The 25013-nt window shown below is 46.2% G+C and overlaps 1 protein-coding gene across 1 annotated transcript in view; it reads left to right on the top strand.

The window, feature by feature from the left end:
• Window positions 1-25013, top strand: part of shank2a (SH3 and multiple ankyrin repeat domains 2a) — a 164913-nt gene that overhangs the window by 24175 nt on the left and 115725 nt on the right. The window contains exon 3 of the mRNA XM_070970007.1: window positions 20677-20904. Coding sequence (XP_070826108.1) covers window positions 20677-20904 — 228 coding nt within the window. The remainder of the gene's footprint in view (window positions 1-20676; window positions 20905-25013) is intronic.

Below are 25013 nucleotides of genomic sequence, written 5' to 3'. Positions count from 1 at the left end.
CATTTACAGCCAGTTTTTCTACCACGCTGAAGTGTTACCAGGCCTTGACATTTGGCAAACGAGGGAAAGAGCGCAATTGGTGCATTTGTTCAAACTGTCAAGACTGTATTTGATATCCTCAAAGCGGGCGATGGCTTATTTGATGTAGTCTGAGTATATTACAGGCTAATAGTGTGGTTCATTTGTACAACAATGTTGTGTCAGGCGGTGTCGTGGATGTTGGCACTTCTGTACTTTAATCAAGGATGTGATTCACAGCTGGGACTCCACCTCATCAGATAGCACTTTACTTTCTAAGTAGAAGCCAATCTGTGAGCCGCCCACTCATTAATCTGAGTTGAACCTGTTTAAAATCGAGGCTTCGGGGTCCAGACACGAAGAGTTAGAGGGGAGCAGCGACCACGTCAGAGCGGCTGAGGGGTAACGAGGCAGACGGACGCAGCCGACGCTGCTCGGCTCGCTGATCCACCGTTCAGATTACATGGCTCTGCTGAGGCTGTCACTCACGACACTAGGTGTGTGTGTGCGTGTGTGTAAACTCAGCAGCACACATATGGACATGTCCGTGGCTGCGTTCCCATTTGTTAGAGTGCAGTGTGTCCAAAGGCTTGTGTCTGCAGAGCCTGTGTGTCACAGCTCATGCATCACAAAGCGAGCAGGAGACTCTCCCATATGCTGCTCATGTCTGTTTGGACTCTGAAAACCATCAACCCCCTTCTCATTCTGCGCTCCTGAAGCCATGAAACCATCGTAGGTAAAATTCAGTCATTTGCCAGTGAAATGCTAAAATGATTAACTGATCAGGCGATCAGATTTATCCCGGAAAACGCCACATATCAGCTGGTTCCACACGGTTTACTGTGATTCCTTGTTTTCTGTCATTGTCCGCTGAATGTCTTTGGGTTTTGGACTGTTGGTCAGACAAAAAGCAGTCATCATTTTGGGCTCTGGAAAGTTGTGGTCTGCCTGTTTTGATGTTAGAAACTGGATGTTTTATCGATGAAGTGAAATCGATAATGGAGATGATCTGTAGTTCCAGCCCTGCGTCGCATTGAACAGGCGGGCCTGCACGATGTCTCTGTTGGAAGAATAATAATAACAGATATATTGACTGCTTTGTGTGTTAAACTCGTCACTGCCAATAACGTTATCGTACAGAGCGGGACGGTCTGCCAAGCTCGTCTCTCATGTCGTCACAGTGTCTTTGATGCTCAAAAGTCCTCACAGATTTCACATTAAATTATAAAAATGCAGAGTTTTGGTCGAGTTTTCTGCACATCCGCCTCTTTATCCAGACCAGCTGACAGAGCAGGCAGATTCTTAAGATCCTTAAAACAGCCTCTGAGCAGTTTTTGTCATTTTGTTTGTATTGGAGAGCTCACAGCAGAACATGACAAGGAGTGCTGGGAGAAAAGGGACGGATGATGTCCAAAAAGCGAGTGGTCTCAGACCACAGCACCCCCCGTGAACAGGACGTCGTCAGAGAATCAAAGACAACGTGAAATGAACACAGAAAACTACAAAATATGGCAGCGAAAGGAAACTTCAGATGTCACTTCAGAAACGTTCCCTGTGGACTGAGAATGAATCTCAAGAGGACGGATTTACAAAGACAGGCTTGAAGTGAAAATCCTCCTTGAGATGCAGAGACCCTCGTTTCCCGGCCTGAAAACAAGCCGCCGCAATGAAAACCGAGACCTTAAACTGCCCCAAGGTGTGAATATGAGTGAGAGGGTGTCTGTCTGTGTTAGCTGTAATGGACTGGCAGCCTGTCCACAGCGTCCGCCTGCACTCAGAGGCTGATGGGATGAGCGCCGGCGCTGTGACTGTGCATGCGAGTAAGTGGGGAAAGAAAATCGGTTACTGAAATAATTTCCACTGAACGGCATCAAATCTCCATCTGTAAAGGACGAAAAGCCCACGTCGGATGGGATGTTACGTAACAGCACGTTAATACAAAGACTGTAATTCTGTAAATCATCCCTAAGCTTGTTTTGTCGCATGGTGACCTTGGAAATCCTGGAGGATTTTCCTCAGTCCCGGTGAGTCCGCCTCGTCTCCTGAGCCCACTCCAGTCTAATCTGAGCGTTCTGCAGACCCTCTCCTTTTCTTCAACTTCTCCCAACTCCCAGAAATGAGAAATCTCTCCCAGATGGTTTGAAAAGTCCGTCGGCAGACAAGAATCAAAACATCCACAGACTCCTAATCCCATTTAAGACGTGTTTGGGATTAAACGTCCTGGCAATTACAAGCGTAAACCAAGCAGACGTCCTGTCGTAATGAGCTTTCATATTTGCATCATGTTGATCACATAGTTAGTTTCTTTACCATTGATTCTATAATAGTGACTTTGAGCAGCTCAGAATATACAGAGTGATGTCATGATTAAATTACAGCTCTGGATGTTCTTGAGGCCTCGCTGTGACACAGCCATAGATACTCAGCTGAGCACACATATGCTTTTAAAGGAGAGGGTAATGTAATATACATGTTCGCTATCTAAAGTCTCAGGAGCAGAAGTCGACTTTGTTATATGTTATGAAATTTTTATCCTGCTTGTCCTCCGGGGAAGTGCATCAGCAGAGCCTCACAGACCAGTTCAGAGCAGATCTTTACTTCATTACTCCCATTGAGTGATTAGAGAATGTGATTGATGATTGATCGGATGTATCCGATGTGTGACGCAGGTTCGTATTGACACTGTTTGTGTTGTTGGGTAGCATGTGGAATATTTAGTCCAGACACTTTTTTTGCTTTTAAATATGTGACCAGCCACGAGAAAACCAGCAACAAGTCTCCCGGGGGGCATTTTGAGTCATGCACAGATTCTGAAAGTATTTTCTAAGCTTTCCAATGATGTCTAACACATGGAAATCTGAAAATATTTGAGGAAGATGTGGCCATTTGAATGTAGGCACTCCTGAGAAATCCAGCCTGAAAGATTCTTGCCAGGTAACACAGTGCTGCTCATTGCATCTCATTTACATAAGTCCAACCCCCGAACCATTGTTCAAACCATGGTTTACCTCCCTCCAAAGAAAGCCAGTATGCTAATTTACTGTTGAATCGTGACAACCCCAACTTGGACCGTGAGTTTCCGCTAAAGCAACCCAAATTCAAAGTTTACGGTTTTAAGGCCCCCAAGACTGTGACTTGAAACATGGAGTGGCTCCTCAAAAGTGATGCTGGTACATACCGTCTACACACACTTTACAGAGCGGACGACAGAACTGAGGACTGTCACCAGATGATGGATCTGAGCCCCATCGTGTCAATACGTGTCAGGCTGAGATGAATGGCAGCGTCTCTGCTGTGGACGCCTGCCAGCTGTTTGCCTCAGCAGCGTGATTTTGGGGGCGTCCACAGTTGTTCTGACCTAAAAAAACATTCTTGTCTTTCGTGCTTCACTGGTGCTCACAGATGATTTATGTCCTTTTGTTGTTGCGCTTCTGGCCGACAGTCGCGCAGAGTGGCCGCAGACTGACGGGATAATTCGGGTTGTCGCTGTTGGGAGGTCAGCTGATCCCTCCGTCTCCGCTCCAGCTGATCCAGATGTGCTGTGGTGGAAGCTGTGCTCGTGTGCTCGCTCCAGTGTTACGTCCTTGTTCTTCCTCTCAATCATAAGACTGAAGAGCGATTCTGTTCAGGGGGTAATGGGACCTTTTAAACTGGGGATTGCCAAAGTCTTTAGGATTTATCTTCAGGGGAACATCAATGTCTTTTCATACCAATCCATTGAACAGTTGCTGAGCTGTTAAGTCTGAACCAGTGCTGGAGACATGTGACTGAAGCATAGTTTGAGGAATAGCAGGCAGCTGAGAGCTTAATGGTATGTAATGAAGTCATTGGAGTAATCTGTAATGCGGCTCCTGGTCCCTGAAGACCTGAGGTATCATACTTATGTCCCATTACCGCCGGAGACGCCTCTGAATATCTGTGCAGTATTAGTGGCCGCTCCGTTTGAATGCATCATTATTCTTGCATATTTTCACTCACGATCATTTTACCCTCTGCTCCAGTTTCAGTTTAAAAGATAAACTGGTGGAATAACTCTCATGTACAGAGAGCGATTTGCATAATTTCATGGTGTGAGTGAAGGACTCATCCTTTTTAAATGGTATGAGGTATCCTAAAATTAACTGTGAGAGGTCCATTATGTTCCTGTATGACCCTTATCATTTCAGTGTTAATATTTAGCTCCCAAAATTCATCCAGCAGTGGACCCAGCTTCATAGTACATTAATCCTTTGCATGGCTGTGGGGAGATCATTTTAATATAACATGTTAGTCAGCGTGGTCTGTTAAAGGAGTGGGCAGGTGGTAAAAGCAGTGTGATTGAACAATAACCAAACATGTGAAGAGACGCAGCTCCTGCTGAACAATAGCCAGGGGACTCTGAAGCAGAGAACACAACAGAAAGAACAAGGCCTGCTCTTTTGAGAGCTTCCACTCGTCTGTTTGTTTGGCCTGAGCACGGTTTCTGCATCTTTACCTCGCAGGCGTTCGGCTGACACTCGTATCCAGAGCAAATAACCATAAGTGAAAAGAGCCAGTGCCATGACAACGCTCTGCGAACCCACAATGATCTGCAGGAGATGAGCAACTTTTTAAGCTGCAACAGCAAAATGAAGCCAGAACAGGAGCAACATGTGCAAGAAATGATCCTGAGCTCCCTGAAATCAGTAGCTTCACACGCAGCTCGTTTGGTGACCTCTAGCCTACAAGCTCAGCAAACTCGTAGATGACAGTGTATCTGCTGATGCCACGGTGAAAGTGTTTTACTGTGGAACCTAATTTATTGTATTTGAGATATTTAACTTGATATAGCTATAAAAAATACTGTACAGTATGAACAATTCATGTCTGGTGTCGCCATCTAGTGGTTGAACAGGAAAACCAAATTAATCAATACAATGTAACCCTGTAAAGTTAGCTATCTGACTTTTATTTAATATTATTTCACTCTTTGAATGGGTCATCTTAGCCATTTGTCAGGAGCCGCCACTGTTTTCAGTGCATTCGTTATAGAGACCGAAGCATCATCAGGTCTAATAAGAACCCTCTCCGATCCCGTTAGGACACATGACAAAATATAAGGCCCCGGTGCTGCGTGGTAATAAAAAACTAATCCAAAGAGTTGAAAAAGTTTGTGCTCAGACTCAGATCATTTTATTCCGCCTCTGGCTTTGTTATCTAAGCAGCACTCACAGACTCACCAGATGTGATCTCCAGCTTTGGTCCTGCTGCCTTCAGCTTGGTGACAGTAGTTTGCTTTCCAGACGGTCACACTGACTCGTGCCTGCTCTCCTGAGATTGTTGAAGTTTCATCTTTGTTGGCAGCCTCAATTTCCTGTAGGAGCGTTTATTGAGACAGTCAAAGCGTGTGTGCTGCTTTTCAACTCGCTTCGCTCTGGACCAAAGTGTGGTCAGATGAACTGAAACTGCCATCGCTGAGGCTTTCACAGGTTTATAGTGGCTCTGCAGGGTGCACCCACAGCAACACATACCCTCACATATATATGCGCTGAGGCCTCATTTTGACTCCCTGTGGGTCCATATATCTGCTCATGAATTTTCAGTGTGTACAGACAGGCCTCAGATGTAAGCATCAGGCAGAACTGGGCCATGTGTGTATAATTGAAGACCTCCATTAAACTTTAACTTGAATGCGTTCCTGAACTGAAGGTCTTCACGAGCGTATCGTATTTATGAGTATTTATGAGTTTAATGGTGTTGCCGTTGGTTTGAAACGGTAATTATTCTACACTGGCAGATGCTTCAGATGATCTGCGATGCGTTCAGGTGTAACAGGACGTTTCGTCGACTTGATCAGATGTTGGCTGCTTCTGATTCAGATTGGTGTCAATCTTCTCGTCCCTGACCTCTTTGAGTAAACAGCATTATTGAGTGCAAACTGTTCGTCATTGCGACCCAGTAATGTGTCTGCAGACCTTCAGGGTGCACTGCTGTATGTGGGCATGCAGCACTCTTCCACTCCTCTACATGCACTATGGACGATTTTCTTGTGTTTGCACCACAGTCTCTGAGGGAATGGAAAGCTGTTACATCTCTGCTGCTCCCCTCTTTTGTAATTTGCTTTGTGATTCCAATACAAGCCAGAGAGAGTTGAGAGTGTAGAGATATAATTGCGTAATTGCATGCAGTCCATTATTAATGCATCTCTAGTCCTTTTAGTTCTTTTGGGTGGCTATTGATGACGGATTTCCAGGGACTGATGCTGACAGAGGACTGGTTATCAGCATGCATTGTCTCTGTCATATGAATGAACAAAATAGAGGAAAGAAATTCAGTTTTCATTGTGCAGAGTGTAGTGCAGGCACTAGTGGAAATGAATAAAAGCTGGATTTGGGAGTTTAGCAGTAAGCCCGGCTGCACAAAGCATACAATGCATGGTGCAGAGGAGCATGAATGGCTTCGTGATTACTGCTGTCGGTCTGTCTGTCACCCACAGACCTCTGCCGTCGCTGCCATTTAGACTACGAAGGAGGAAAAGAAGGCAGTTAGTGTAAAGATCTGCAAACACGGCGTATGGGGAGTGTGAGGTTGATGCTTTAAAGCAGCGTTGTTTGGGATTCCCACTCAGAGTGGAGGCAGCACATTGTTCACACTGCGCTTCAAATCAGCGAGCAGGCCGTCTTTATTACACAAACTGGACATGAACACAAAACCGGAGACCGTCTGTCTATCACAGGCTGTCCTCAGCAGCAAACAACATGATGATGTGCTCTCTCTAATGCATGTTTGCAGAAGAGCGAAGCCTCTTTTCCATCGAGAAAGGCCTTCAGTTCTTTTCCAGATGCTCCAGCAGCATCTGCGCTAACCTCCGTAGAGCCGCCATTGTTTTTTCATCACATCTGGAACACGGCTGCCTGTAGCTGCCAGTAGCTCCTCATAGGACCCTGATTGATCTGAACAGCACAAGCTCAGAACCTGAAGCCTGGCGAGATGGATTCTCGTGACACGTGATCACACGTGACCTCATGTGATCTGAATTGAGCTGCCTCGTAAAACACACACTCGACACGTCGACCACTGGCTTTCACCTCCTTTGCAGTTCCAACAATCAACAGATGGAGTTAACTGTAATTTAGCTTTTGCATTTCTGCTAAAATCAGATGTCTGTTGTTTTTTCAGCTCTGATTTCTCTCTGAAAACGTCTTCTTGGAAGCAGAAGGAGGTCAAACTTTTCAGTCTCAGCTCCCACGTGATGAGCGTGGCAGTGAAGCTAGCATGGCTGTGGACTCAGGCTGTTTGTTCGCTCTGCTCACTTTGTGAATTTGTAAATTTGGAACATTTTCCCCTTGATTCAGTTTCTTTTCACACCAAGGGAACTAAAATGCATCACGACAAAACACACGAGAGCGTTCAGTCTACTTACTGGTTAGATGTGTCTGCAGGAGGAGCAAGAGAGTAAACACAGGAAGAAGGTCCTGTGTTGTGGACTAGAGCTGATATCTGTGAGGGACACACTGCCATGCAATTAACATGGAGTAATGGCACAGCTGGCATTTGCTCAGAACTGTGGTAATTATCTGGGCAACAGACCAGGTGAGGCTATACCAGCAGAAAGCAGAGTGCACCTGGAGAGAGCTCGAGAAGAAGCCGTGCTGCCTGCAGACGACTGCAGAGCGACAGCGTTAAAATCAAACGTAAAGCAGGCCGCTTGGCTCAAACCTGCAGAGTGTGCCTGTTGTTGTAGTTGGATTGTGGTCAGATCTCGTTCCGCCACAAATGACTGAGGCCACCAGTTCAACCACTGAAAGTATGGAGAACTCAGCAGAACTGAGCTGAACCGTGCTGGAGGCCAGTCCACGCATCAGGAGCATTTTTAATGGTCCATCAGTACATGAACAGATATTTTTTTACCTTCTTTTGACTTGTTTTCTAGTCTAAACCCTGCAAGGCTGCTCTGGTCTGATGTGATGAAGGCCACGCATCATACAGATGTAGTATTATTCATATTTTTGTATGTTTTTATTGTAAGGTGTCCTTGGGTGCTCAGAAAGGCGCCAACAAATAAAATTTATTATTATTATTATTATTTTAATATTTATTTTCCCTTGAGACAGCCGACACCGTGAAAACTACAAAAATAAAAGACATACAAACATTTCAAATACACAACTTTCACAAAAGTGTCTCTAATTAGACTGATCCAAAAATAAGCTGATCAAGCTAAATTTGGTCATTAGACGGGTCCAAAACGCTAACTTACAACAACAATGTATTAAAACCGTCCATACAAAGCACAAATATGAATCAAATAACTTGGAAGTCACAATTACCGTGTGCGCCTCTCAGACCGCAGAATACTTATGTCTTTAGGTCATATCGTTTCCTCTCTCGCAATATTGGCGTATCCCTCTGCAGCCATATTGTATGACCCACAATCCAACAGGTAAGACCCTTAACTAAACCGTGGTCATGTGACCTTTTTTATTCTTCATCAAATAAACACTACAAAACAGCATTACGTTTTTAAACCAGACATCAATTTAAAGTTATACATCTTCAAAGTTCTTAACATCTTATTTATTGTGCTTTTAATTAGTTTAAGTGGCCATATGAATTCAAATATTTATGAAATGATGACAGAAGATAACAACAGACTTGAAAACAGAAATCACAGCAATGACTGTCCCCTGGACAGTTACAGCGACTCTTCAGATCAGATCAGTCCAAACATAAGAAGGCGGCCATGCTTAGCGTTACACTCGTAATAATAACCAGCTATAGCAGGGATCAGTTTTTCATGACGTGTGAATATGTGATCCTGAATAAATGAAGTCTGCAGAGTAAACACACTTGAAGGCCGGTCAGCTCTGATCTGAGGAGGCGCTGCAGCTCCTGCTCAGCCTCGGTGAAAGCACTTCCATGTAACGCCGGCTCTCGCTCTCGAGCTGGCACGGCAGTTATTCCCACGTGAAACGAAGAGTATGCTCCTTTCTTTGCTCCCTTTTTCTCTTCCCTCGCTTATATTCACAAATATGCACACGGGCGTGCACACAGACAGCGTTTTCTTTCTAAAAGCAGTGGACCATCTGTGTCCTCGTGTGCTCTGTTTGTCTCCGCTCTCGTTCTGGAGACAGAAGAGAAAGAGTCTTACCATTAAAGGAAATCACAGCAGAGAGTTGGGTGTGAAGGCACGCTCTCACATACACGAAGTGGAACATTTCAAAGCCAAGGACGCCATCGGCCCTTTAAACCCTGTTATTTGAGAGCTGACCATGTTCTCTGTCCCTTCTAGACCCCACAGTCGTCCTTTCTGGACCGTTGCAGGATGCCGCCTCGGCCATTGTCTCACATACCGACCCTTTCAGGAGGACTCTCAAACTTTCCACTCTCGTCGCCTCGGCTTGTCCTGCTCTCAGCGGGGAAGTCACTCCGTTCCCCTCTGATTGTCCAGGTCAGTGGGGAAGGAACTGGAGAGCGTAATGTGCTGAATGGCGGCGATGACATGCTGAGCGAGCGTGAAAGCTTTCGTCCGTAGAGGCTCCTCTGTAGGTCCAAAAACAGCAGCGAATTAATAGAAAGTCATGAAACTGAAGCTCGCACATCCTGCTTGGTCGAGGCTGCAGCTGCGTTGTTTGACCGTGATGATCTGTTGGACATGCTGTGCTGGACACGGTGGACCTGAGGTTGGTCACCCCCACCCCCCCATGGCAGAGCTCAGCAGCCTTCATCGGCCTTGTATAGACTCACTCACCGGTGCTTATTTTTTTAGAAATCCGTCCTTGGACTGTTGCCCTCTTTGTGGGTGCATCTCAGTTAAAACTCGTAGCTGTTGTTTGCTCTCCAGTGACGTCGTCTTCCTGTCCGTCCCTAAGGTTTGCACCACCATGTGCAAACTGGCCTTTATGTTTTCTGCTGGAATCACCTGTAGACAGATCACAGCCACGGTTTTACATTTAAAAACAAAGTGAAGGGTTCTGAAGTGTCTCTGATCGACCACCTTTGCACTTTAGGTTTAGTCAGGCTGAGGCAGCGTAAATCACTCAGTTAACATGATCAGAATCAGAATCAGCTTTATTGGCCAAGCGTGTGTGCACATACAAGGAGTCTGACTCTGGTTTGCACTCATTGTACTGCACAGAAAAAGACGTGTGCATCCACCTCTGATGCTATAACAGCATCACACCTCTGCTTTTACACAAATACACAAAGAAAAGTGTTTCCCTGTGTTCACTCTCCTTCCCACCCAGAATACTTTCAGACCTTTGAAGGATCCCGGTCTTAATCTAAACATCAAACTCTCAGATATGAATAAAAACATGAAACAGAAAAAAAGGATGGACGAGAAGAAGAAGAAAGACAAACAGAAATGAGGAGAGAAAAAGGATCTTTCCATTTAATTTTTTTGTGATTTTGGAGCTAAAACAACTCACAATTTAGAATTTTGTAAAAATATTACAGTACGGTACAACGAAATCATAACAGGCTGACAGAAACCAAGAATGTCAATCAATTTTTAAATTAAACTGAACGTCTTTTGTTGAGCTGCTGAACAAAATCGACATTACTAAACATTCATAACATTCATTATTTTTCCTAACAAAAAGTTTAACTGAACTCTGACTCCAACTTATGATTCCTGACATGTTCACAAACAAGAACATATATAATAACCATAGTTAAAAAAAACAATATTTGTCTTATCTTTTCTCTTTTCCTGGCATTTGTGTTTTGCTGCAGTCTCCACATTGTCTCAGCATGAAGACAAAGTTCCCCTCATCCCATCCAAACACATGAGATATCACTGGAAAGGCCAGGCTGTCCTCTACTGAGCACACCGGGACTTAGTATGGTAGCTCAAATGAGTCAAAAGATACAGACCAAAACCAAATGTCCACTGCAGAGGACACACATGGATAGGCGGGGTCTCAGGAGGTTAAAGCAAAGCTTGCCTCCATCAGTGACTGCAGTGCAGGAGTATAGGACATGGACAGGAGGACGAGAGAGACAGAAGGTTCGACCAGAGTTAAGATGACAAGTCGATTAATTGATCAGCTGATCAACAAATCAAACACAGCTCTGTCAGTCATTCCAGCTCCAGTCCTTCAGGTGTGACCGCACGCTGCTCTGGACTGTGATGAGCTGACGGACAGACGTCTGAAGACTTTTGTCCACCAGAGAAACAGCCTTTAAAGACAGGACGTTTAAAGAGCAGCGGAGGAGGAGGAGGAGGAGGAGGAGGAGCTGCTGCTCCATACAGTCGAGCTTCACATGATCTGTCGGCTGAAGTCAAACCCACTCAGCATGGCTATATGCACTCTGTGTGTGTGTGTGTGTGTGTGTGTGTGTGTGTGTGTGTGTGTGTGTGTGTGTGTGTGTGTGTGGTACGTTTGTGTTGATTAAAGCAGCAGGTGGTAGATGAACAGAAATGATACACTGATTAATGTGTGTGTGTGTGTGTGTGTGTGTGTGTGTGTGTGTGTGTGTGTGTGTGTGTGTGTGTGTGTGTGTGTGTGTTCTTGTGTTTGCAGGGCAGAAACTTTAACGAGGTAATGGAGGGCTTCTTTTCACACGTCTCTGTGAGCTCTGCGCGTGTGTGCGTGCGTGTGCGTCTTTGTTCTCCTCGTACACTTTGTGAGGTCGTTGACCTCAAAGGAAGACGCTCATCACACGTTCACGGCCCCACTGGGTCAGTGCAGATGAAACCAGACTGTGACTCTGGAAACACTGTGATAAACACTTAAAAAACAATTCAGTCTGAACGTCAGTAATTCTATAATCAGCCAGGCGTAATGTGTCATTTACCTTCATTATGTGACTGTTGCTCAGTCACAGCGTTCCCAGCTCTGGCGAGGGACAAATAATGAAGTGGCGAGATGCTTTTAGTACAAAGGTTTAATAACAGCTGTATTTATTTCTGTTGTTCAGCCTCCCGCTTTGACGCTCGGGGACGACGCGCAGCCTGACGGGTGATCAATCACGATATGGCCTCCTAATTAAAACCTTCTTATTAAAGCGCTTATTAAAAATGGATTAGCTGATATTTTTTTCCTCTGTGGTTTTCATGTCGAGGTGGCCGCGTCTCAGGAGGGTTGCAGACACTCACCGTGTTTTTATCATTTCAAATTAAAGGCTGTCTGATCACTGCAGTCGTCTGGATGGTGATAACAGACGAAGGCTGAGGGTGATGCTACAAATGACTGGCATCCTCCAGCCGTGTTCAGTTCGGCTGCTGCGCTGTGAGAGGAACACGTGAAACACTGCCTGCGTCCTGCAAACACAGTTATCAACCAGCCGGGAAAGTCAGGTGATGTTGTTCTGCTTGTGGAGAAGACATGGCGGATGTGCTGAGGTGACAGGTACAGGTGTAAATCAGAGGGCGGCCTCAGTGATCTCACAGTGGAACAGTTAGCTGCTGAAGAGACACATATTTTTGTCATATTTTTGTTGTTTGACAAACTGGTCTGCTGAACGCCAGTGGTCAGCTGTTTGCACCTGGCATCGCCTGTGTCGACGATCCAGGCTGCCCCAGGATTAAAGGGTGGAGTTAAAGCAGTGCAGGCCACTGATTGGTCAGAGAGAACTGTCAGTCACGTGTCGCAGAGCAGCAGATTTGGGATTCCTCGTCTTTTGTCTTGCTCCTCACATCCTCCGCTGCACCCTGAAAATTAGCCTTCTGACATGTCACCTTCAAAATAAAAGCACCGGGCTTCACAGTATAACCGAAGGGACAAATGAAGACAAAGCCCGGAGAAAATACCTGTGATTAAAATGAAAAACACCATTTCTCTCCTCGACCAGACTGAGGCGAGGCAGTGCTCCTGTTTTTAACCAATCTGTCAGAGGACAGGAAATGAAAGCTGGGCTCAGACAGACCGTTCAGCTCTCTCTTTAGCTGTAAGTTAGAATTTCACAAACACGCTGCAGATAAAGTTGTCATGTGGGACTCATAATGTGAACAACACAAAGGAAAAGGCCCCAGTGGATTTTTATGAGACGTCACCAGACCTAACTGGCACAGCCTCCTTTGAGTTCCAGTTAAACGCAGCATGGGTGGTGCAGAGCGCCTTTAAAACCACCATCAGCTCCTTTAAAGTGCCCATTAAACGTCCTTTTAACTCCGGCATTTCAGCTTTCACGTCTCCTCGGAGACCTCCGAGCAACGCTCTGTCCTGGACTGACCGGGGACGGCTCGCAAAGCGTTTTTAAAGGGACATTTCCGGTCGGAGGCGATTTGGTTCGCGTGCCTCCGCCCTCTGTTGCTGCGCGGTAGACCTTTAACCCCGCCCCCCCGTCGTGAGGGCGAACGGGCTGCAGAGCTGACCTTTAGACAAAGTGACACCTCAGCCTTTCAGGGAGAAGGTGCATGAATGCAACCTTTGTGTCTGAGTTACTGAAGTTATTGAGGAAATATGAGGAACACACACACACACACACACACACACACACACTGTAGACATGAAGCTGCAGATGGTTTCCAGCAGTTTTCAGCTTGTTTTTCAGAGTGTAAATGACACCATGTCACACACACATCTGTGTGTATAGACAGTTTGTGTGTGTGACTGGATCAGAAAAGGATGAATGACGAGTTCTCAGAAATTCCCTTTAGTCCGTATTCGCCATGTCAACCCTTACGAAGCATCTCATGGTCTTTACATAGATTATATCAGTTACTTATTTGTCATATTTTTATATGTCGAACATGAATGTGGTGCAGAAATACTTGTGATGTTATTTTTACATTTATATTATCTTTCATCAAAGAGTTACTGCTGCAGGAAACTGAACATTGTGAGCGAAGGACTCGACGTTTTGCACTTTTTCTCTACTTACTACAAACCGATGAGTCTGATGTTACTGCTGACGCTTTCTAAATCACACCTGCAGCTGCAGGTATCCTGTTCTTTCATGCTCTGGTAAAGGTGTACCTGCAGACTAACTTTCAGTCAGTTGTACTGTCTTAACATTCACAGCACCAGCAGCTTGAATTATCCTCCAGAGTTTGACGGGTTGTTCTATAGCAATGGTGCGAACAGTAACGTCGGCAGTCAAGTTAATAAACCTGAAATTCAGATGGTTTTCAGGTGTGTATAAGCTAATCTAAGATAAGATAATCTTATTTGACTGTCACATGTTAAAGTATAAAACTGCCTGACTGACTACCACCAAATGCTATGCTAGCCACTTAGCACTGCAGCCCTTAATGTTAAACCAGTTATTATCATTTCCTTTATTCCAACATTCATCTCAGTATCTAATACTCATAATTTGGGTGTGACAACAGTTTGGGTTAAGTCTGTCACAGTCCGGTCAGCCGGTGGCAGCTCTAAATGGTATTTAATGACTCTGACTGTTTGCCATCTAATGAAGCTGCTGCCTGCGATCATGACCGTCGACTTCCTGCAGCTGGGGGAGTAATGAAAGTGAAAACAGGGAGTAAATGATAAAATCACTTCATAATGCAGTTCATCGGGCGTCGGTGCAGAGCTGCAGCTCACCTGGAGTTCACCTGTAGTCCAGGTGTCCATGCAGAGTCCAGTTCACACACGCCGTTCACGTTGGTTTGAGAACAAGCTCGGCTGTGGATGATAGGAGCTGGACTTGCAGCTGTCGCTCTGCCTGTTGTCTTCTAAACATCAGTGTGCTCTGTCCAGCCCGTCAGCGGTCTGACGTTTGGTGAGAGCAGTTGGTATTTGCAGGGTATCTGTTCTTTGCAGGTTTCATTACTCTTCTTCTGTCGGCATTAACATTTATGAAGTGAAACTGAGTAAGAAGCTCCAGATTTCACAGCATTAACAGATCGAGGCTGAAAAGTGTGTTTGAGTTTCGTTCTGTCACCAGCAGTTAAGTGAAGATTCAGAGCGAGAGGACTCTTCAGCGCGACCGCTGATCAGAAGTGGAGCGAGCAGCTCAGGCAGATGTTTTCAGGCTGTTTAAATGTCAGGAGTTTAGTGAGTGTGTGAACAGGATGATTAAAGACCTGACCAATCACAGCGCGACTCTGCACCTGAAGTAACGACTGTTCAGAGGCTCGGCCAGGCCGGTTTGTTCCCAGCGCTGCAGAAACACTGTCCTGAGAGTGTCACAGGTAACCTTTTCCTCTGTGGTTTAAATAACGCAGGGATCACTGGTAAGACACCGCTGGGGCTAATGTGACAGCAGGCGTCTCGTTACGCTAATTTATTGCGCCGAGGTGAGACGTATGCGTCGCGGGAATTTGTCCCGGATGGTTTGCTGTTAATGAGCCTGTTTAATATTCTCCGGCGATGGAGGGCTGACGCTCGTCGCTGTGTGAGGTCGGATTTGTTTGGAGGCAAAATCACTTTGAAAACATCTTTAAATCAACAATCTGAGACTCGTCTTCAACACACACACGCACGCACACACTGTTTTGTGCTGATGCTTCTCTTTGCACGCAGCGCTGATAGACGTTTCCCAAACGTCTGATTTGAATTCCTTGTTTTTATTCAGCTTTAACAAAACTGTATCTGACCTCCCGCCTCGCCCTCCAGGAAACCTCGTTCTGTTCACGTGGCGGTTACCATTTTAATCCATTCTCAGTCAGTTTTTCAGCATTTCACATCGATCTGGTGTAATTGATGGCTGTTTCCCCCGTTTGACGAAACAATCAATCCAACTTTGCAGGAAGGATCGACGAATGGAGACTTAGAGACGCACACATCATTAAATGAGCTGCTCCAAGCGACTGCTGCTGCGACATCCACGTCTGCTGAACATCACATTACAGGACACGTATGTCCATCAATACCACCGCTGTGGCAAAGAACAGGATGGAAGAAAAATATGAAAGTATCATGAAAATGTTTGTTTATCTTCTGCGCTTCATGGAGCTGAATACAACAGCAGCACATGGCAGCGTCTGCTGCACGTCCAAACTCATGAGAAAAAGCTAAAGTTAGCATGACCCACAGTCAGCCAGCAAGGCTAAACGCAGTCTGTCAGTGGCTCTTTGGAAGCTGTTAGCCGCTTTGCTAATGGGCTGAGCTAACTTTGCTATGCTGCACCACGCAAATAGTAATTAGCAAGCTAGCATAAGTAGCTAACAATAGCTATGTGAGGTCAGCAGCTGAAGGGGAGGGGCTTTGAATTTCAACACGTGCTTGATTTTGCGGTTAAAACAAGCAACACATGCAGCCATGTGTTATTTTTTCCAGGTGTTCAGCACACCCCCCTCACCTGTCCCTGTCACAGACGCTTACGCCGGCTTTTCTCCCTCTTTGTCTACCTCTCACACACATGCAAATCAAAGCAAATGACTGTGTTCATTACTGAACTCTGCACACTCTCTTAGGTACCTAAAGACTTAGAAAGTCTCCAAGAAAGTCTTTTCATCTTTTCAATTACACCACCGAATGAAGAGAGGGACTGATGGAGGGAAGATGAATCCAGGGATGGCAAAAAAAAAAAATGGCCTCATTACAATGAACAGAGTGTGTGTGCGTGTGTGTGTGTTAAAGACAGCAACAAAAGAAGCAGTGGCACTGCCTCTCCTCCTCCTCCTCCTCCTCCTTCGTCTCACACACACTTTCACACATTCGCACTTTGCTGTCACAGAAGCAGCCGGAGAGAAAGTGACGGCACTCAGAGCCGGAAAAGTGCTTTTTGGCCCCGGAAAGGTTCCCTTGATTTGATGGCGCCGCACACGAGGAACCTGACACGTGTCACGGCGTCCTGCTGCACAATCAGGTGTAATGAGGCCGATCTGCAGAAGGCGCTGGAAGTCGGTCAGTCGGCGAGTGAATGTGATCAGATCCAAACGGGCCTGAGCTCAGCTAACTCAGCTCGGTCTGTCAGGAGAACGCACGCGTCCACTTATCAGACGTAACAGTCGTGCCTCATTTGAGTAATAAATACGAGTAAGCGCTGCATAAATGTCCACCGTTTATGGTTTTCCATGCAACAGCACGTCCTCAGGCGCGTCTGCGTCGTGTTTTCAGAGGAAGTGAATTGCCTATGAATGAATTAGCATGCTAATCAGCTGATAATTATCACTTTGTGTGACAAGAAGGAATTAGTTGCCTCGTGATTGGCTCTTCTGGCTGCTGGTGAAACGCAGCGTTCGGCTGGTGATGGAGGGGTGATGGAGGGAAGCCCTGTGTGCGTCTCCTTAATGAATTCCCTCCATAATCACGGCTTCCACGCCGCCGCGCTCACGTGTGTGTTTGTGTTGGTGGCGTGTAATCAGTATGTTGTTGATACACATGTGGGATTTGTATGGAAGGCTGCTTGTTAACCAGCCAACCAAGAGAAGACAGATGAAGACAACTTCCTGTCCTGCAGCTGTTTCCTGTCTTTTATTGACAGACACGATTCACCGCTCAGAGGGCACAGTCTCACGAAGTTTGTTGGATTTAAAAACGGCTTTTTTTGAGTGACAGCTGAATATTTACCGGCGTTTGTTTACTTATTAATGTCGTTATTTTCTTCTTCTTGGATGTCTTTGCCTGTTTAGTCCTCGTACTGTTTCTGTCTCTTTAGTTTTTTATGTGTAACGACGTCCATGTTTAGCTTAAGATTTATTCCTCCTTCTGTGAGGAAAATAGTTTCCACCCTCCGTACAGCCTCGCAGCGAACTGGACAGAAAACATCTAATTGGACAGATACATTTACCTGCAGAGTAATTATTGAATGAAGAAAGAATTAAAATTTAAAGAATTTCCCAAATTGGGATGAATAAAGTTCAGTCTAAGTCTAAAATAGTCTAATTTTGGTGGAGAGCGTCACGACAGAAGCTCGTCTCCAGTCACCTGTCGCTGGTTAAGATGACAGACAACACTGACAGCCAATCAGATCAGATGTAGATAATTTATGTTCATTCTGTAAAAAATGAAATGTTTGAAGTTTTGACGTTCTCCCTGCAGCTCCCTCTAGTGGCCTGCAGAGCCTCCGTTGCTTGCTGTCGACATGTTCTAGCCTTCGTATTGCTTCCTGTTTGCTGTTAATGTGTTCGTGTTGTCATTTGCAGCACATTTCCGTCGTTGACTTGTTTTCTGAATTGGTTTCGTTCCTGAAACTGCGGCACGTTTCTCCCGTTGGAAATGTTCTGGGCCGTCGCAGCACGTTTGACCTTGTCAGCCACCGTAGCTGAGGGATTTGGACTGGATCAGTGGATTTAATTTTGATAAAACGCTTCTGAATGGCATCTGTAATAGTAAGAAGTCTGGGTGTGAATTGTTGTATTTTGCACAAACTTGACTTAAAATCACCTTTAGTTTCATTGACCTGATAGACGATGCTGAGTTTTCTTCTTCAGTGGTGTCTGCAGGTGGATGGCCAATCAAAGGGTTCGAGCAGCCTGTGTTTCGCCTGAGAGGCGAAACCCAGGGCAGAAATAGACACAATAACAGGAGGAGTCAATGTAGTCCAAATGCCGGAGCAGCTAAAAACTGTATGCTGTATGTACAGTTACGTGCAAGATTAGTGCAAATCAATGGAGCACAGAACAGCCTGAGGTTCATCCTGATGCGTGTTTGTCTTTGTAAAGGCAGCAGGAAATGCAGCAACTGTCTGCTACTATAGACACTGAAGTGTTTCCATCTTTAACGAGCTCATAGAAAGCGATCGAGTTCATCTAAGCATTGATCATGTAAGTCAATTACTTTGTTTTTCAATACATTTGAATATTGAATGCACTTTCGCAGCATTCTGTAAGCACATATATGAACACACACACAAACACACACACACTCCATATGACACTCTGTAATACCTCGAGTGCATTTATAATTGACCACATGCTGATTGGAAAAGTGTGGAAGAAAATTATACAAATTACAGCATGAAGCGCTCAGCAGGAAGCCCGAATGGAAACGAGGAGAAGCTCCAATAAACCAGAACTGATGTGAAAACTGGCAATTTTCTAAATGCCTTATTATAACAAGTCACACGCTCGCTTTCCGTCTTTTCTCACTCCTTTTTTTAATCATTTTGAGACGTTTCTTTCATTTTCACACTTGAGGAAAACAGTGAAATCTGTCGTCATTATCAGGACGAGCAGAAAGAAATGCTGATGGAAACGGAAAACATCAGCAGCGTCCAGGTATCAGGACACAATGAGAGGCAGCTCAGCTGATGGACCCGTGGACACCAGGACAGGTGACAGGTGCCACGAAGCTTGTCCAACGTCCTCGCAGCTGAGACGTCTCACCTGCTCTCTGCTGGTTTTCCTCATTCATGAGCTTCTCCTTCATCAAACACTTCGGTTTTGTCTTTTGCTTTGCGTTTTGTTGATCGTGTTGATGTCGCAGGGATTCTGATCAGGAGGCAATGATGTCATCTTATCTGGAGCGCTCTGATTGGTCGTTTAACTCTACACGTTGGCGTCTTTGTTTTGCACTGAGAAGCACATGCGCTGTTTTACTTTGACCCTTTTTAAAGCTAAAATGAATAAATGAAAAATACTTTTCCATGTGCTTCACCTGACCTAATGATTAGGTCAGTTAAACAGGTGATTATGTTCTCCACTAACTGATCAACAGGTGTGCAAAATGCCAGGAAATTATCAAAAATATTTGTCTTAATTTCCCAAAATGATCCCTGATCCAGCAGGGATCAAAAGGTTTGAGCGAGAGCCAAGTCCTTTGCTCTGAATCAGGAAGTCACACCCCCCAACAAGCCACCAAGCCCCCCAACGACCCAACAAACCCCCCAAACCCCCCAACGAGCCACCAAACCCCCCAACGACCCAACAAACCCCCCAAACCCCCCAACGAGCCACCAAACCCCCAAACCAGCCAACAAACCCCCCAACGAGCCACCAAACCCCCCCAACGAGCCACCAAACCCCCCAACGAGCCACCAAACCCCCAAACCAGCCAACAAACCCCCCAACAAGCCATCAAACCCTCCAATGAGCCGACCTGACAGGGAGCTGCTGGTTCCTGAAGTCTTTCTCTCTCCCTGACGCTCTCGGCGTGGAGACAGAAAAGATTCTTACAGAGCTGTAAGTTTATGTTTTGACCATCAGATTCAAACATTTCATATCTAAAAAACATTTTCCCACCAGTTTGACTCAACACGGCAGAGCGAGGAGAGGCCTGCCTCAACAAAAAAATCCATCACGTTTGTATAAAGTGGAACCCTCAGCTTCAGCTCGCCGTCACAGGAGCTCTGTGATTGGATGATTCTTCCTCTCCGTCCTTCAGTTTTGTCCACACTCTTTCGCCCACCGCTCACGCCGTCCACGCAGAACATGAACCCTGAGCCCTCTGTGAGGCCTTTTCTCTGTCTTTAAGGTCAAACACCTGCAGGCGTGTGGATGACATTACCTGTGGGTATTTAGTTCATGAATGATATTCACACCTGCAGCCTCTGCACACGAGCCTCTCACAGGGAAAGCGTGGATTTTAAGACGCTAACGATTGGATGCTGAGGCTATTTTAAATGTCTTAACTCGTCTATGTAGGTCAGTCAGGAGAGCGCGGCCACCAGCGCTGACTGATGACACGTTACGTGTTTCATCTGCTGATCCATAAATCACGCTGACGCTCAGCCTAACAGAGAGGCCGGCCACCTTTTTGGGAGACTTTGCTGCAGGTTTAGTTTCACCCTCCTGAAGTTGTTTGACTCGCGTGCAGCGTAAACGAGGGTAGACTAGACTGAGTAACAAGCACCATGTTTGGGGGCTTTCTCTAATGAGCACTTTGTGTGAGTCTGAACTTCCTCCCTCCTCGTCTGTCCCAGCTGAATCCGCCGGGCCTGCTGACTATGCCCCGGAGCCCCACCTCCAGTGAGGATGAGATGGCCCAGAGCGTTTCCGACTACTCAGACGACTGTGCCTCCGACAGCTCCCGCGAAGAGACCATCTACGAGACCATAAGGGCCACCGCCGAGCCGTCGCAGAGCCGCATGGACGACATTCACACCAACTCGTTCGTCGTGCGTGTGCTCATCCCCGACCTGCAGCAGACGGTGAGTATCTGTGAAGGACGTGTGTGTCAGCGTGCAGCTGCGTGGGAGTCGATATGAAATATGAAGCAGTATTGATTATCAGACCTTCTCATGAGAGAGGATGAGTGATGGCGTGTGTGACACCTTATAGCCTTATTGACGCTCTCTGGGCTTTTTTTGGAAGCAGCACAGTGCTGCTGGAGGGTGGAGTCATTTCAGCCGTGGGTCTAATCACCTCCACCATGCATGAAGCCAACAGGTTTATTTTAAAGACGTCCATAAAGTGGAATCCGGTGTGAACTGACACCTGAATCAGGCTCAGAGCGCTCGTTCAAACCGCCCTGATGTGTGTGTACCGTAATTTCCGGACTATAAGCCGCTACTTTTTTCACACACTTTGAACCCTGCGGCTTCAACAACGAAGCGGCTGCCGTGTTACTGCACGTTTACAGTCGTTTTACTGCCGTGTTACTGCACGTTTACAGTCGTTTTACTGCCGTGTTACTGCACGTTTACAGTCGTTTTACTGCCGTGTTACTGCACGTTTACAGTCGTTTTACTGCTGTGTTACAGACACTGTTTGGAAAAAAAACATTTATTTACGGTAATGAAAAATGTAAAAAATCTTACTGTGTACCATCTTTCTGTGTAAATATCTCATGTTACAATGTGGTCACCTGCAGCTTATAGACAGGTGCGGCCTTTATTTGTACACATCTTTTTTTCTTTCTAAATTTAGTTGGTGCAGCTTATATTCAGGTGCGCTCAATAGTCCGGAAATTACGGTAGTAGTATTTCCTGACGCCTTCGAATGAGAAGAAACAGATTTTCTTGCACTGAGGCAGAAAAGAGCTCACAGATGAATTATCTGTTCTGGACCCTGCTTTTTAAATCAGCGTGGTGCAGAAACCTTTCAGTCGTTTCCATCCTGACGTAAAGAATTAGACTTAAACGAGGTCTGAACAGACGGACTCGTGTGTGTCTAATAACACACAGCGGTGGTGAATGTCGAGTGGGCGACACGTCGGCTTGATGTACGGACTTGTGCGTGGGTGAAGGTGTGTCTTTAAAGGGGTTTTATCAGGGAAAAGTGATTGTAAATAACTTGGGGGTGGACGTCAGACTCTGCAGATCTTCCAAATAATTGAGGACGGGGACGGTTACTGGTTACGCTCTATTGATGAGGAACACACATCAGCAGCAGCTCTGGCCTTCAGGACACTGATGATAAGATGTGGGAGCCCAGACTGAGTGTTCCATGTTTTCCATTAAAATGTAAATGAATGGCAGGTAGATGAACAGCTGCAAGCTGTGTGACTGTGAAACAAGCAGCAGCTTTAGTTTGCTCACAGATTACGAAATAAAACATGTCAACACAAAAGACTTTGGGGAAACAGCCAGCCTGCCTCTGCCCAACGGGAAGAAAGTTCATGTCTCGGCACCTCAGACCAACGTGTTTGAACATCTCGGTTTTTAATATGTTTAAATGAACAGTGTCGTTGCACAGTGCGACGCTGTGTCCAGACGTTCTCCTCATTCTGCTTTCCCAGTTCAGTCCTGTCTTTTCTGTCGCTGAAGGCACAAACAGCCTCTCACAGATCATCCCACAGGTTTATGCGTAATATTTCAGCTTAAAGCTCGACAGCGTTGCCGATCCACCAGCGAGCTGAGAAACATCAAGAAGAAGAAGAAGAAACCTGATAGAGTGAACATCCGCTCTTTAAGCGACACAGCAGGAATCTGGATGTTTGATATGTTTTATTAATTCTAACAGTGGGAATGTTTCATTTACAAAGCGGCCCCATGCATTCGTTAGCTGCATACTGCTGCTTCTAATGAAGCCCCAGGTGTGCTGTGTTTACAGTATGGAGCACAATAAGCGCATTGTTCCAACATGAATGACTGCTGGAGCGTCTGTGGGCAGCGCATGGCGGCGTGCTGCATCCCCGCTGGTCCTATAGCTCGTACGCCGGAGCTGTCAGTGGATGTGGCTTCACAGTCGTTTGGATGTAAAGGTTTATCATCACAGAGCAGCGGCGCCCAGCTGCAGCTCCCTGTGGGTGAGCAGCTGGAGGTATGCTGGTTTGATGTGGGCCTGATGCAGCGCTGCCCTGCGGCTCTGCGGCTCTGCGTTTGATGTGTGTGTCCGCGGGGACGGAGAGCTGTTCCAGATAGCTTTACGCTGGATGTCCGTGACGGCACAGAGAGTCAGAGCGCGTCCTCGTCGCGTGCTGGCAGAACAAAACAGTAAAGGGAGGAAGCAGGAAGTTGGCAGAGCAGCCACCTGAAGCCCCTCTCTGCTGGCTGCCCCCCCCTCATTCGGACTCCGTCACGTTTTGCTCATTTTGAGCGTCTTTGTGGACGTCTTTTCATCACACCGAGGCAACAGAAGGAACGCAACACGCAGCTATTAACAGCTGGTTCAGAGCACTTTGGTGTGTGTGCGTGTGTGTGTGTGTGTGTGTGTGTGTGTGTGTGTGTGTGTGTGTGTGTGTGTGTGTGTGTGTGTGTGTGTGTGTGTGTGTGTGTGTGTGTGTGTGTGTGCGTGCGTGCGTGTGTGTGATCCACTGGGTTGGATCCTCAAGGTACCGTGTCGACCCAGAGATGAACTCACGACCCTGTGATGTAATACGCTCAGTGGTTATAACTCCAGCATCGAGTGTGTGCGTGTGTGCGTGTGTGCGTGTGTGCGTGTGTTGGTTCACATGTGCCTAAGCTCTCTCACATGTATGCACAAATGCTCCTGATTTCACATTCATCGCTGAGCGCTCGGCGGTGCCACTTGATCACATGATTGAGTCACACAGTCCACTTGGAAATCAAACTCAGCTGAATAATTCAAACACTCGGCACGTGTGTGTGTGTGTGTGTGTGTGTGTGTGTGTGTGTGTGTGTGTGTGTGTGTGTGTGTGTGTGTGTGTGTGTGTGTGTGTGTGTGTGAAAGCTTTTACAGTCAGAACATTTGACGTATTAAAAGGAAATCATGACTTTCTGCTCGTTTAGCCTCCTTTCACACGACATGACGTTAATCAGAAATGCTTTTTGCATGTTTAAAGGAATAGTTTGACTTTTTGGGAAAGGATTCACTGACTCACTGAGAGTTGGATGAGAAGATAGAAGCCACTCTTAAGTCTGTGTGAGACGTATTTAGCTGAAGCCAGGAGGCAATTAGCATAGCTTAGCATCAGAACTGGCAGCAGCTAGCCGGGCTCCGTCCAAAGTTCAGAAATACACCATCTAAGACCTCTAAAGCTCCCTAATTAACACACTTGTGTTATGGTTACACAAACAGATGAACTGTTGAGTGTTGAAGTACTTTGGTTTGAACTCCACATAAACCAAATGTGGATAAAACAAAAGTGTTAATCATGGTGAGCTTTTAAGGAGCAGCCTTTCCTCCTGCTTCCCGTCTTCATGCTAAGCTACGATAATCGCCTCCTGGCTCCTGCTCCATGTGGATCGTGGTCCTCGTCGTCTCGTTGGCCAGACAGCGAACAGCGAGTCTCCCACGATGAGGAACCGTTAACTTTCCTGTCATCGCACCGTGAACTTGTTATAACGAGCCTTGAGATTAAGATCCGTGGCGGCCGTACCGATGGTCCACTGTCTCACACAAAGCCAAACCTCAGAAAGAGACAGATGCAGGCAGTGTTAATGTGTCCTCTTCCCCACATGCTTCTCTGCGTCCTTTCTTCTTCTACAGTCTTCAAAATGAGCTTTTTTCTCACTTTATTTCACCCGTCTCCCCTCTCGTTTCACGCCAGCGCGCAGCTCTTACATCCAGATGGAGGCACCATCTTTTCAGAGCTCATTTTGCTAATGATTCAAAGACCGGACACGACGGCAGACTGGAGGTTCCACGAGGAAGCTAGTTTTCCGAAGGCCGGTGCTTTGAATTCTTGGACCACGATCGGAGGCTTTGAGAGCATTGGAGAGCTTCTGCCGTCTCAAAGGACGAGTGCATTCACAAGGCTGCTCGCCCACCATGCGCCGCCATGTCTGCACAGGAAGCAGTGGAGGCCGGCGGCAGCAAGCGTTCGAGTTTTTCTACCAAAGTCAAACAGATAATCCAGAAGCCCGACCTGAGAAACAAGCACCTGAAATGTATTTATGTAAAATAAAAGAGAGAA

This window comes from Chaetodon trifascialis, chromosome 1, assembly GCF_039877785.1.
Source record: "Chaetodon trifascialis isolate fChaTrf1 chromosome 1, fChaTrf1.hap1, whole genome shotgun sequence".
In the NCBI taxonomy this organism is placed as follows: Eukaryota; Metazoa; Chordata; class Actinopteri; order Chaetodontiformes; family Chaetodontidae; genus Chaetodon; species Chaetodon trifascialis.
Note: the sequence above shows the minus strand (reverse complement) of the source record. Positions and strands in the feature narration are given on the sequence as shown.